The following is a 13,534-nucleotide window of genomic DNA, read 5'->3' as shown; positions in this document are numbered from 1 at the left end:
GAGCTTCATTCTGACCAAGTGTGCCTTTCTTTTTTGCCTCATACAAAACTCACTCTAGAGAAGACTGTCCTAATTAAGGACTCTGACTTAACAAGGGTAGGTTCAATTTAAGTTCACTTTGGCCATACTTAAAATAGTTGAGTTTTTTTCACCCCCGAGACAGAGTCTCACTCTGTCGCCCAGGCTGGAGTGCAGTGGCACCATCTCGGCCCACTGCAACCTCCGGAGGCCTCCTGGGTTCAAGCAATTCTCCTGCCTCAGCCTCCTGAGAAGCTGGGATTACAGGTGCGTGCCACCATGCCCAGCTGATTTTTGTATTTTTAGTAGAGACAGGGTTTCACCAATGTTGGCCAGGCTGGTCTCGAACTCATGACCTCAGGTGATCCACCCGCCTTGGCCTCCCAAAGTGCTGGGATTACAGGTGTAAGCCACCGTGCCCAGCCAATAGTTGAGTTTTTACTAATGTTCTAGGCTTAGAAAACAGATTCAGTTCTAATTTGCACTACTTCACTTTGTTTTGTAAACAACTTAGGTTTCATGGTTCACTAAAAACTTAATATTTGCAATCTGCTCAGAGGTTCAATAGAATAGCGCAATTCTTTCTTGCTTCTTGGTCCCCTTTCTGTTTGGTTCTGGTCCTAAGAGAAGCAAAGCACTGACATCTGTTGCAATGTTCCTCCCCCTCTCCAAGTAGGGATGGTGAAAATCTAAGGCATTTTCTCCTAGCAATTTTAAATTATGCTTTTGGTCTTCTTATCCAAATAATATACACTGCAGTATTTTAAATGTTGGGTACCACCTAGAGGAGACAGTGTATACTGATCCAGTTGATGAACATATTTTGAGAAAAAAAAAAAAATCAGGGAAAATGCTTCTCAATATACCGATCTTGTAATTAGATGTTCTAGGAGTAGAACTCAGTCACTGATTGTGCCATTCTGATGCCACAGAAGATCACAAGTTATGTCAGCAGGAATTTGAATAAATGAATGAGAAAGTGAGGAAATCCTCAGCTGCACTGTTTCTGAAGGACTGCCGGCAAGCACATGGACCACATGGACCATCAGAGTTAGAAATCTTAGTCCAAGGACTTCATTTTAATAGACTTGCAGAGAACTACTTATCTTTCCTGAAGTCACAAGGTCACCACAACCAGGACTACAAATTGGGGTTCCCAATTTCTATGCAGGAACTTCTTGTAATTCCTACATTGCTTATTCTTTTTTTTTTTTTTTTTTTTTTGAGACAGGGTCTCACTCTGTTGCTCAGGCTGGAGCACATGGAGCACAGTGGTGTGAACATGGCTCACTGCAGCCTTGACCCCCTGGGCTCAAGCCATTCTCCTGCTTCAGTCTCCCTATTCGCTGGGACCACAGGCATGCATCACCACGTCTGGATTTTTTTTTTTTTTTTTTGTAGAGACGGAGTCTCACCATGTTGCCCAGGCTGGTGCTTACTGTTAAGAGTTCATGCTTTGTACTTTCATTTTAAGGACCTACCACCTTCGATCAATAATTGGAAATTCTGACAAGATATATATTTCTCTATCTCTGATTGTTATTCACAGTGATAAAAAACAGGCACAACCTGAATGTTTGATAGATTGCTTAAATTGTGCCCATATGATGGACACTACCTCAGCCAGGTGATAAGAACGTACCCTCGATGTGATGTAATGAAAAGAGCAATTCACTTCCTTAAAGTCCACAACCCCAGCTGAATCATGAGAAAAACATTAGACAAACCCAATGTGAGGTACATTCAACAAAATACTTGACCAGTACTCCTCAAAACTATCAGGGTCATCAAAAGCATGGAAAGTCTGAGAAATTGTCATGGCTAAGAGGGGTCTAAGGACACATGATGACCAAATATGGGTAAAAACTAGTGAAATCTGAATAAAGCGTGGAGTTTAGTTAATTATACCAATATTGGTTCCTTAATTGAAAAATATAACATGGTATCGTAAGAAAAATAAGGGAATATAATTACTTATTTCAAAAGTCAAGTGTATTCATTTTAATAGACTATTGGTTGCTCTAAGATTATATGATAGTGCTTGGCCTATGTTTTTAGCATTAAAATGTTTTATCTTTTATGAAGTGGGGATAGTAGATGGTGTCTGTTAAAAAAGTGTTAAAAAATGTCTGTGCCCTATGTCAATCCCTAAAATGCTGTGTGTCCATGAAATCCCTATGTCTAGAAAGCGTTTCTGGCTGGACGTGGTGGCTCGTGCCTGTAATCCCAGCGCTTTCGGAGGCCGAGGCGGGTGGATCACCTGAGGTCGGGAGTTGGAGACTAGCCTGACCAACATGGAGAAACCCCATCTCTACTAAAAATACAAAATTAGCTGGGCATGGTGGCGCATACCTGTAATCCCAGCTACTTGGGAGGCTGAGGCAGGAGAATCGCTTGAACCCAGGAGGCGGAGGTTGTGGTGAGCCGAGATCGCGCCATTACACCCCAGCCTGGGCAACAAGAGCAAAACTCCATCTCAAAAAGAAAGCGTTTCCATATATCGTCTTTTTTTTTTTTTTTTTTTGGTCTGAGAGAGTACTCAGGGATTTGCGAGAGGCAGCAAGAAATGTACATCTGTTGAGTATACCTACTGGTTAGGCACCAAGCTTTACACATACATGATTTCTTAGCAAATCTTTGCAATTTAAGTTAGGTATTCCCATATTACAGATAAGGAAGTAGTAGCAATGTAGGATAAATAACTGGCCCAAGGAATGTGCTAACGGGAAGGAAGCAAATCCAAGTTTACCTGACTCTAGAACCTGTGATCTTTTTTTTTTTTTTATAATACCATATCACTTGTTATAGAGAATATCTAAAACTCATTTTAAAGAGAAATAGTGTTCTTTTTTTGTATATATTTTGATGCTACCTTTTAAATTCAGTGTATTCATATAGCAATAACAAGTGTCAGTATTATGCTTTTTTTTTTTTTTTTTTTTTTGAGACAGAGTTTTGCTCTTGTTGCCCAGGCTGGAGTGCAATGGTGCGATCTTGGCTCATTGCAACCTCCGCCTCCTGGGTCCAAGCGATTATCCTGCCTCAGCCTCCTGAGTAGCTGGGATTACAGGTGCCCGCCACCACGCCCAGCTAATTTTTTGTATTCTTAGTAGAGATGGGGTTTCACCATGTTGGCCAGGCTGGTCTTGAACTCCTGACCTCAGGTGATCTTCGCCTCCCAAAGTGCTGGGGTTATAGGCATGAGCCACCACGCCCGGCCAGTATTATGCTTTTAAGCTTGCATCCCAACTCGTTTTGTCTTTTTGGTCAAGTAACCATATAAGACCTATCACGAGATAGTCATATAATAATACCCTGATTATCTGCAGTTAAAACAATCAACACCACAGCCGACTACAAGTTCTCAGGCAGAAGTTAGTGAAAGCCAAGCTGCCTCAAAGAGCTGAAGACATCAAGTTTTAAAAAGAAACACTGGATCAATCACAATGCCACCCAGACCTTGAGATTAAAGAAACTGTGCCTGGTTTTTAGAAAGCCAATGGCGTAACAATTCAGTCAGGGAGAGTACAGGAGAGTGAGGAAGCCAAAGCAACCAGAGAGATGAGGAGAGGGGAGGGGGAAGGGTAGAGGGAGAAAGCACAGCACTGGCAAGAAGAAAGCAACAAACAATATGTAATTTACTAGAAAGCCTAGAACACTCTAAGACCGTGCTAATCAACAAGGATATGTCCGTGGCTCCCCAACTTCTCACTTACATGCTGAAAACAAATGCAGTAAAGAACATATAAGCATATAGATGAATTCTTAGCACTGTTCAATTTAAAGCTAGAATTAAAAAAATTTTAAGGCATGTAACTAATGCATTATAATTTAGGGATCTAAAATCTGGTCTTCTGTTGCTAAAATTTAAATGATTAAAACAAGAGTATATTTTTCTTGCATTCCTTGATTTACTGAAGTCAATTAAAAATAAAGTCATGTTTAAACAAGTGTTGGAGACCAACTTTTAATAATACATATTTAAGTTTCAGAAACATATGCTAACCATCAACAACATGATCAGGGTTTCATTGCCCCAGATGTTATTTCATTGGTACATTATATTGATATTTACAAAGGCTTTCAAATTCAACAACACAAAACAAAACAGCTTAATTTTTAAAAACTACAATGCTTTAAAAAAATGTAAACAGTTTAATTTTTACATTATTGTAAAAAAGAACACTCACTCCTTAATGTGGCTTAATTTTTTTTTAAGTGAGCAAAGCCTGGTGCTCATGGATAAAGAATGAAAATAATTCTTTACATAGAAACATTGTGCTCCAGTGTGGCAAAGAAAAAAAAATTATATGTACACATATAAAGAAAAGAATCTTAAGCCCACAATTTAGACCACAAAAAAATCTTGTCCCCAAATTGAGAAATTTATAAAAACCATTTACATATGGTTGTTGACCTACTGGAAACCTATATACCATTTTCAAAACAATAACTCAGTCAAAAGATACCACTTTTATTAAAAATGAAATTTTGTGCAAAAAAAAAATTGTTTAAGCTAGAAACAAGACTATCCCCCCAGTAAGAGGCCAAAAGAGCCACTGAAATAATTTAACTCTGTTAGATTTAATGCATGTAACCAAAAGGCACATACATGTGATTAATATATTAATATCTTTTCATGCAGAAACTTGTGCATGTTCATAATTATACAACGAAAACACAAACATAACAAAACATAAAGCCTAATGTTTGGCAATGTTATTCTAGCCATATTCCTTTCTACTCTATCGGCCCAGGGTTTCCTAGATCATTAACACTGCCTCTCAAAAAATATATTATATTTGAACAACTTTCAATAAAAATTTAAAAAGTATGTTAGCCTGGAACACTATTTTTTCAGTTCTGATACATATAGAAACTTACTGATATGTTTATTTTAAATGCCATTTCAAATTAAGATACATTTTTTCTTTTATTAACAAACACTTTGATTGCTCCAGTGAAGTCAGCAGAGAGAAGAACTTCTGTGTTATCTGTCTTCATAATACCTTAAAAGTATAAAAAATAGTTTTAAGTTGATTTTTAAAGGAATATGAAGCCTGCTGCCACAATTATCACATGCCCATGACCCTCCACCTTCAGGGGAGAAGATCATCTCCCCACCTTTTCAGTCTCCTTTTCTGGCTGGCTCCTGTAATTCTTTCATTCTGCTGAATCTCTCCTCTGCTCTGAGGCTCACTTTCACTTACCTTGTCTTAGCTGGTCTTTCCCTGGCTTGAGGATATTACAGTCTCTTGGGGCCTGGATGCTTGGACTTATTCCTAGGCAGCCTAGGCATCTAAGTCATCTAATGCTTCATTGCATGGCAAGAAGCTAGTGTGTCATTCAGCCCCAGGACTGGAGTGCTGGCAGAATGGGATCAGCTGGGCAAGTCTGTTGCTAACAGGGGTGTCTAGCGAGGTTGCCAGTAAGGTTTATTGTATAGCAGACATACTGAAACTGCCATGAAATGAAGTACACACGTTTGCTGTGTGAATGCTGACAGCACCTTTTGCCATATGGTCCTTACTGAAAAGCTATATAACTATGCTGAATGGCATAAATGCTTACCTCTTACATTTGCCAGTTGCATAAAAGCACTTAATAAAAAAAATTCAGTGTTAACTAACTCTATTATACATAGGTGAAAACTGAGATTTTAATTTGAGATTTAAAAAAGAAGAAAATAATCCAAACTTTAATTGGAAAGTTGTGGACAGGATGAGTCACACAAAATGGTTTCACTTAGATGTGCTAAAAACATATCCTAAGCCTTTGAACATTCCTTTACCACCCTTTTGGCATATCTCACAGCAGTGCTGTGCAGTAGTAGCAGCAGCAAAGAACTTAGGAATATGAGAAAGGATAGAGAAGAAAATAATTCACCATACATATAAAATGCTTTGTAAGACACAATAATAATGAAAATGGTAACAATAATGCCTACTACACGCCAGGCATTTTGCTAGGCACTTTTACACATACAAGTGTATATATATATATATATTTTAGATAGAGTCTCACTCTGTTGCACAGGCTGGAATGCAGTGGCACCATCATAGCTTGCCTGTAACCTCATACTCCTGGGCTCAAAGGATCCTTCCACCTCAGCCTCCCTACAGGCATGCGCCACTGTGCCCGGCTAATTATTTAATTTTTTGTGAAGACAGGGTCTTGCTATGTTGTCCAGGCTGGTCTCAAACTCCTGGTCTCAAGTGATCCTCCTGCCTTGGCCTCCCAAAATGTTGGGGTTACAGGCATGAGCCACCATGCCCAGCCTATACATGTCATATCTAATTCTTATTGAAACTCTATAAACTAGGTTATCATCATTATTTTACACATAAGGAAAATTGAGGCTTGAATTGCCAAACACGTCAGGAACAAAGAGAGAGGGCAATTGAATATATTTTGTGATCCCACATTTTGGGTTTAAGAGAGCTTATTCTTAGACTACACCTACATGGGTACAAAATGACAAACACAAATCTGAGTACAATCCACTAAAATTTGTGCCTCTTAAAAAAGGACCCAGTTAGTTAACTGAACCTTGTTAATGTGGTATATTTTTGAGAAGTTAAAAAAAACCCTGTACTTTTTACTTTTCCTCAAATTGTTTTAAAAGCTAGAATTTCCTGTGGAATATGCAGGGGAAGTATATGGAATGTAAAAAGGTAGCACTGGGGAAAAAAGAAAAGAAAAAAAAAAAGGCCAGGTATGATGTCTCATGCCTGTAATCCCAGCACTTTGGCCAAAGTAGGACTAACCTTTTTGAGGCTAGAAGTTCGAGACCAGCCTGGGCAACATAACGAGAACTCATTGCTAGCAAAAAGAAAAAAAAAAAAAAATTAGCCAGGCATGGTAGTACGTGTAGTCCTAGCTACTCGGGATGCTGAGGCAGGAAGATTGCTTGAGCACAGGAGTTCAACGTTGCAATGAGCTATGATTGTACCACTGCACTCTAGCCAGGGCAACAGAGCGACACCATGTCATTCATTCATTCATTCATTCGTAAGTTAAAAAAAAAAAGAAAAAACGTAAATGACTTAAGTTAGAAGACAGAAGCTGGATGTGATTCTGAGAAGGAAAGAAAAAGAAAACAGAAAGCAGTTAAACAGGCATTTAGTAAAGGTTTAATCATTCTAACTTGGTTTATTTTTGTATCTTGTACTGAAAGAAATGCTAGACTGAAGTTCATCTTTGTTATCAAAATTTTTCTTCACAGACAGAAGGAATAGTGTCATGAGTGGAGTAGATAGTCCAAATAATACTACAAAAAAATTACTTGAGATTAAAGTACTTGATAACTTTTTACCATTCAAATACTTTAGAAGCACTCTTTGTACACTGTATCTATTCCTGTGGCTTTATGACCTGTTTGTAATCTGTAGCATGAGACAATACAGTCAATAAACTATTATGCAATCGATTTAAAAATTAAAAAAGAATCATATATATATTTTTTGAGTTGGGTGTCCTTCTATGTTGCCCGGGCTGGTCTTCTATGTTGCCCGGGCTCAAGACCTCCTGCCTCAGCCTCCCAAGTACCCGGGATTACAGGTACACACCACAACGCCTGCCATATATATATATTTTTAGACAGTCTTGCTGTGTCACCCAGACTGGAGTACAGTGGTGCAATCTCAGCCCACTGAAAACTCCACCTTCCCGAGTTCAAGCACTTCTCCTGCCTCAGCCTCCTGGGATTACAGAGGTGTGCAACCATACCTGGCCACTTTTTGTATTTTTAGTAGAGACAGGGTTTCAACATGTTGGCCAGGCTGGTCTCGAACTCCTGACCTCAAGCAATCTGCTCACCTTGGTCTTTTTTTTTCTTTCTTTCTTTTTTGAGATGGAGTCTCGCTCTGTTACCAGGCTGGAGTGCAGTGGCGTGATCTCGGCTCACTGCAACCTCCGCCTCCCTGGTTCAAGCGATTCTCCAGCCTCAGCCTCCTGAGTAGCTGGGACTGCAGGCGTGCACCACCACGCCCAGCTAATTTTTGCAGTTTTTCAGTAGAGACGGGGTTTCACCATGTTGGCCAGGATGGTCTGGAACTCTCAACCTCATAATCCGCCTGCCTTGGTCTCCCAAAGTGCTGGGATTACAGGCGTGAGCCACCGAACCTGGCCCAGATTTTTATATAACTGATTGGCACTCAATATTACTTGCTGACAGTTTCTTCTCCCTTCCTAATATGAGCATTGTATATAACTGGAATTAATATTCATTCTCAAAGCATATATGCTACAAATGGCAAGAAATTACAAACTTGTAAATAGCCACCTATCTCAAGAAGCTGTTAACTTGTGGCAAGTAGAAAAATTAGCCCTGCTTCATTTGGGTTTAATTCATTTAGTCAGCACATGTTCATCAAGCACCTACTATGTGTAGGCAAGCATTGAGAGAGACACTGGCAATACAGCAATAAATAAGACATGAAAAGTCTCTGTCTTCTAGAGATTACAGACTAGTAGGAGAGACAGGTAATAAAGAAGTTTTACATTTGCATATATTGTTTGCACTTCTCTAAAGAGAATGGTTACCCATAGTTATGAACATCCAAATTTCTCTTTTCTTTTTTTGAGACGGAGTCTTGCTCTGTCACCCAGGCTGGAGTGCAGTGGCGCGATCTCAGCTCACCGCAAGCTCTGCCTCCCGGGTTCACACCATTCTCTTGCCTCAGCATCCCGAGTAGCTAGGATTACAGGCACCCGCCACCATGCCCGGCTAATTTTTTGTATTTTTAGTAGAGACGGGGTTTCACCGTGTTAGCCAGGATGGTCTCGATCTCCTGACCTCGCGATCCATCTGCCTCGGCCTCCCAAAGTGCTGGGATTACAGGTGTGAGCCACCGCACCAGGCCCAAATTTCTCATTTTTAATTCTCAGGTGAATTTAAAACAGGTAAAACTTTGAGGAAATATATTACTGAAAAGTTCAGAAATGGATATCTGACAACCATTAAGTTGCAAACAAGAAATATTCTTTGGTGGCTCATGCCTGTAATCCCAGCACTTTGGGAGGCTGAGGTGGGTGGATTGCTTGAGCCCAGAAGTTTGAGACCAGCCTGGGCAACATGGTGAAATCCCACCTCTACAAAAAATACAAAAATTAGCTGGGCATGGTGGTGTAGGCCCATAGTCCCAGCTACTCGGGAGGCTGAGGTGGAAGGATCACCTGAGTCCAGGGTGGTTGAGGCTGCAGTGAGCTGTGTGTGACTGCGTCACTGCGCTCCAGCCTGGGTGACAGAGCAAGACCCTGTCTTAAGAAAAAAGAAAAAAGAAATATTCTTTATACTAGTGAAAACCTTATTATACTCAAATGAGATAAATGAGGCTACTAAGTGCTGACTAGAAAAAAATATAGGACAAGTAAAGATTTACCAGAAGGTGTGGCATCCAAAACTTCAGCATCTTCACTTTTCTCGTTCCCTTCTGATTTTTCAGATTGCACATCCAAAGATAACATCAAACTTGGGTTTGGTGCAAAGATGGCTGATGTAACAACTGCATTGTGGGCTGTGGAAAAAATTTACTTCAGGATAACTGACAAATTGGATACCAAGACAAACACGATAGTGTATGTTATATGCCAAATATCCTTAAAAACTAACATAGAAGTAACTAAGAGTGATTTAAAACTCAAAAATTTTTCTAAAAAAAATCGCATACAAGTTCTGAAATTCCCTGACTTCTCAAATTTTAGACCAAAGTTCTTCCTTAGTATAGATAAAACAAGCAAAGCCAAATGCAAGGCACTTTATCATTGTCAAACTGCCTCTCTAAAATAATGCCTAAATGAATTTACTTCTTCTTTTTTTTTGTCTTTTTTTTAGACGGAATCTCACTCTATTGCCCAGACTGGAGTGCAGTGGTGCCATCTCGGCTCACTGCAATCTCCGCCTCCCAGGTTCCAGCGATTCTCCTGCCTCAGCCTCCCAAGTAGCTGGGACTACAGACGCGTGCCACTATGCCCGGCTAATTTTTTTTGTATTTTTAGTAGAGACAGAGTTTCACCGTGTTAGCCAGGATGGTCTCGATCTCCTGACCTCGTGATACGCCCGTCTCGGCCTCCCAAAGTGCTGGGATTACAGGCGTGAGCCACTGTGTCCGGTCATGAATTTACTTCTAGTATATATCCACTGTAACTTGATTCTCTTATAAGACACACAAAAGCAAGTATGTACTTACCTTTAATACCTTCCCAGAAGTCATTACGATCTCTCCTGACTGAAGTAAACTTGCTTAGGTCATGGTAAGTACTCCAGATATAAACATACTTATCTTCTGAACCACTAACGAGGTAAGTAAAATCATGGCTGAATTTTGGGGAGAAAGGAAAAGCAAATAAAATGTGTGTGTGTATATGTTTAAAGGTTTCCTTTATCAGTGCTTCCTACTTTGTGATACCTAAAATAACACTTGAAGGGTCTTGTTGAATATGTAGACCCATGGTCTCACTCTAGATGTTCTAAATGTGTACGTGTGATGTAGTGGCCTGGCACTTGTATTTGCATCAAAGCTCTAAGTAACTGTGACGTTAGTTAATCCACGTTGGGAGGAATGATGATTTAAGGTGTGAAAGACAGGAGCAGAATACTTTACCAATTGAATTAATTAATGTATAATTCAAGAAAAAAGAACTGGTAAGAAAACGGCAAAAGAAGAGGGCTAGAAAGAAGAAAAGGTAGCTAACCCTATTTCAGGAGAGTGTCCAGAACCCAAATTAGAAATTTAAATAATAATGATATGTAAAGTTTTGAATACAAGACACTGTGCTGTGGGGTGTTAAAATGCTTTCTTAGAATCCTAAAAGGTTCCTTCTTTTCCTAAAAGGTTCAAGACAATGGGGCAGGGAGGGGAGTGGCGGGATGAGCCATAAGCCCCCTCTTAAAAGCGTAAACAAAGGTACAAAAGCAAAAACTCTAGAGATGAGAGTCTTCATAATCTTGGCTCTACAACCATGACTTTAGGCCAATCACTTAATTTTCTGAGTCTTGGTTTCTTCATTTGCAGAACAGGGTCAATTCGAATTCTATATACTATATAGGTGGACAAGGTACGTATTGCATGATAATAAACTACTACTTGCAAAAGTGAAAAGAACCCCATTAAACATAAGGCATAGACCAATGGAAAAATGGAATTAGGGGAGAAATGTCCTGATCTCTTTTGGGAACATCTCATTGCCAATTTACCTGAAACTTGCTTTGATCTGGCTGCTGCTATTGACGTAACCCTTATACTTCATGGATAGTGACAAATCTCTCAAATCATATAGTCTGATTCTGGAGTCATTTGAGGTTACCAATATCTAAAAGTAGATCAAATGAAAAGTTAAAAATATCATCTTTTAGTACAAGCTAAGCTACAACCCAAAAAGGGTGTTACACACATACAAACTAATATACCTCAAAACTAGAAGAAAAGCGGTATTCCACAAGAAAGAGAATACATTTTTTTGCCAAGATATTAAGAACTTTCAAGAATCTACATATAGTATGGAGAGAGATGGTTTTGAATACTGTAGTACCTTATTTTCTCCAGGTAAAGGCTCAATGCCAGTAATTTTTCTTCCAACCTTGTTGCGCCCTCTAGTAGATCGGACATGTATTTGTGTATGGTATTTCAAATGCTAAAAATAAACCATACATTTAACATATTAGAATTAGGAGCATGTGTGGTGGCTCGTATCTGTAACTCTAGCTACTCAGGAGGCTGAGGCAGGAGGACTGCTTGAGCCCAAGAGTTCGAGGCTGTAGTGAGCAACAATTGCACCACTACGCTCTAACTTGGGTGACAGAATGAGACTTTGTCTCTATAAAAAAATTCTTTTTGCTTGGGCGTGGTGGCTCACGCCTATAATCCCAGCACTTTGGTAGGCTGAGGCAGGTTAATCACTTGAAGTCAGGAGTTCGAGACCAGCCTGGCCAACATGTTGAAATCCCATCTCTACCAAAAAATACAAAAATTAGCTGAGTGTGGTGGCACGTGCCTATAGTCCCAGCTACTCAGGAGGCTGAGGCACAAGAATCACTTGAATCCAGGAGGTAGAGGTTGTAGTGAGCCGAGATCGCTCCACTGCACTCCATCCTGGGCAACAGAGTGAGGCTCCATCTCAAAAAAAATTTTTTTTAAAATTAGAATTAGAAGACATCTCAAAAGTCATCTGTTCCAACTCTTAAGACAGACATGGTATTATTTGTCTCTATTTAGAGAAAATGCAGTTAAAGCCCAGAGGGGATAAGCAACTTGTCCAAAACCATGAAAGTGTTTACTAAGTATACAATTATATAATTTACAAAAAACAATCATTTACCTCTGTATCATAGAAAATACATCTGCCATCATATGTCCCAATCACTGCATATTTGCCATTCTGACAGAAATTTGCAGCTGTGATCAATTTTGTCTGACCATCTACTTCATTCCACAAAGCCACTTTTTTGTCAGGTATGTTCCAAAGGCGGAGCTTTCCATCCAAAGACCCACTTAGAAAATACCTGTCATCCTAAAGAGGTGGCAACAGAGAAAGTTTTCATTTTACCACATCAAGAAAAAACTCATTAGCAAATCAAATCAGTAAGTCTATTAGAATAGTTTAAAAATGTAGATTTCAGGGCCAGGTGCGGTGGCTCACGCCTATAATCCTAGCACTTTGGGGGAGGCCAAGGCAGTGGATCACAAGGTCAAGAGATTGACACTATCCTGGCCAATATGGTGAAACCCCGTCTCTAGTAAAAATATAAAAATTAGCTGGGCATGGTGGTGCGCGGCTGTAGTCCCAGCTACTTGGGAGGCTGAGGCAGGAGAATCGCTTGAACCCAGGAGGTGGAGGTTGCAGTGAGCCAAGATCGCACCACTGTACTCCAGCCTGGCAATAGACTGAGACTCCGTCTCAAAAAAAAAAAAAAAAAGATTTCATTTAAAAATTTTTATTCTTTAAGCAAGCATTATTTTATGCACTGAAAGCAGTAACAACAATAAGAAACCTCACTATTCACTTTGGATAAATAAAATTCTAATTATCATATCCTTAAACTGCTGTTTTGCAAGATATGGATGTCAATAGATAAAGTGTTTGAGTGTGTATTGCATGGAAGAAGGTTCTGTGATCAAATAAGTTTGAGAAATTCTGGGTTACAAAAAGTTAAACATGATTCTCAGTTAACCTGCATTTTGAATCTCCAAACAGAGGATAAAGTAGGTAGCACTTTTCAACATATTTAACCATAGACTTTTTTTGGGGGGGCGTGTTTAGGGGAGGTGCTAGACCTTTCAGGAACATGCTATGGGAAACACTATCCTATATCATACCTTCCTCTGGGATACATGTAACACTTGGATAAAGAGTAACATCAGTTAGTGGCCCCCAAAACCAGTCATTTTTGGAACTCTAACACCATGTCAACAGAGAATTACTTCATCATTCAAATTCTGCTCTCAAATCAGCGGTTCTCAACCTGCGGCAATCTGACCCCGCAGGGGACATCTAGCATTATCTGGAGACATTTTGG

The 13,534-nt window shown here is 39.7% G+C and overlaps 1 protein-coding gene across 2 annotated transcripts in view; it reads right to left on the bottom strand.

Moving 5' to 3' along the window:
* Positions 1-1,214: 1,214 nt before the first annotated feature.
* WDR44 (WD repeat domain 44) overlaps positions 1,215-13,534 on the bottom strand; it is a 106,788-nt gene continuing 94,468 nt past the window's right edge. For both annotated transcript variants that reach the window (XM_034949366.3, XM_034949367.3), the window contains 6 exons: positions 12,337-12,528; positions 11,551-11,652; positions 11,216-11,331; positions 10,209-10,336; positions 9,402-9,536; positions 1,215-5,027 (listed from right to left, as the gene is read on the bottom strand). In XM_034949366.3, the coding sequence (XP_034805257.1) occupies positions 4,933-5,027; positions 9,402-9,536; positions 10,209-10,336; positions 11,216-11,331; positions 11,551-11,652; positions 12,337-12,528 (768 nt within the window). In that variant the 3' untranslated portion in view covers positions 1,215-4,932. The remainder of the gene's footprint in view (positions 5,028-9,401; positions 9,537-10,208; positions 10,337-11,215; positions 11,332-11,550; positions 11,653-12,336; positions 12,529-13,534) is intronic.

The sequence above is a fragment of the Pan paniscus genome, chromosome X (assembly GCF_029289425.2).
Source record: "Pan paniscus chromosome X, NHGRI_mPanPan1-v2.0_pri, whole genome shotgun sequence".
In the NCBI taxonomy this organism is placed as follows: domain Eukaryota; kingdom Metazoa; phylum Chordata; class Mammalia; order Primates; family Hominidae; genus Pan; species Pan paniscus.
This window is presented reverse-complemented; position numbering and strand designations above follow the sequence as displayed.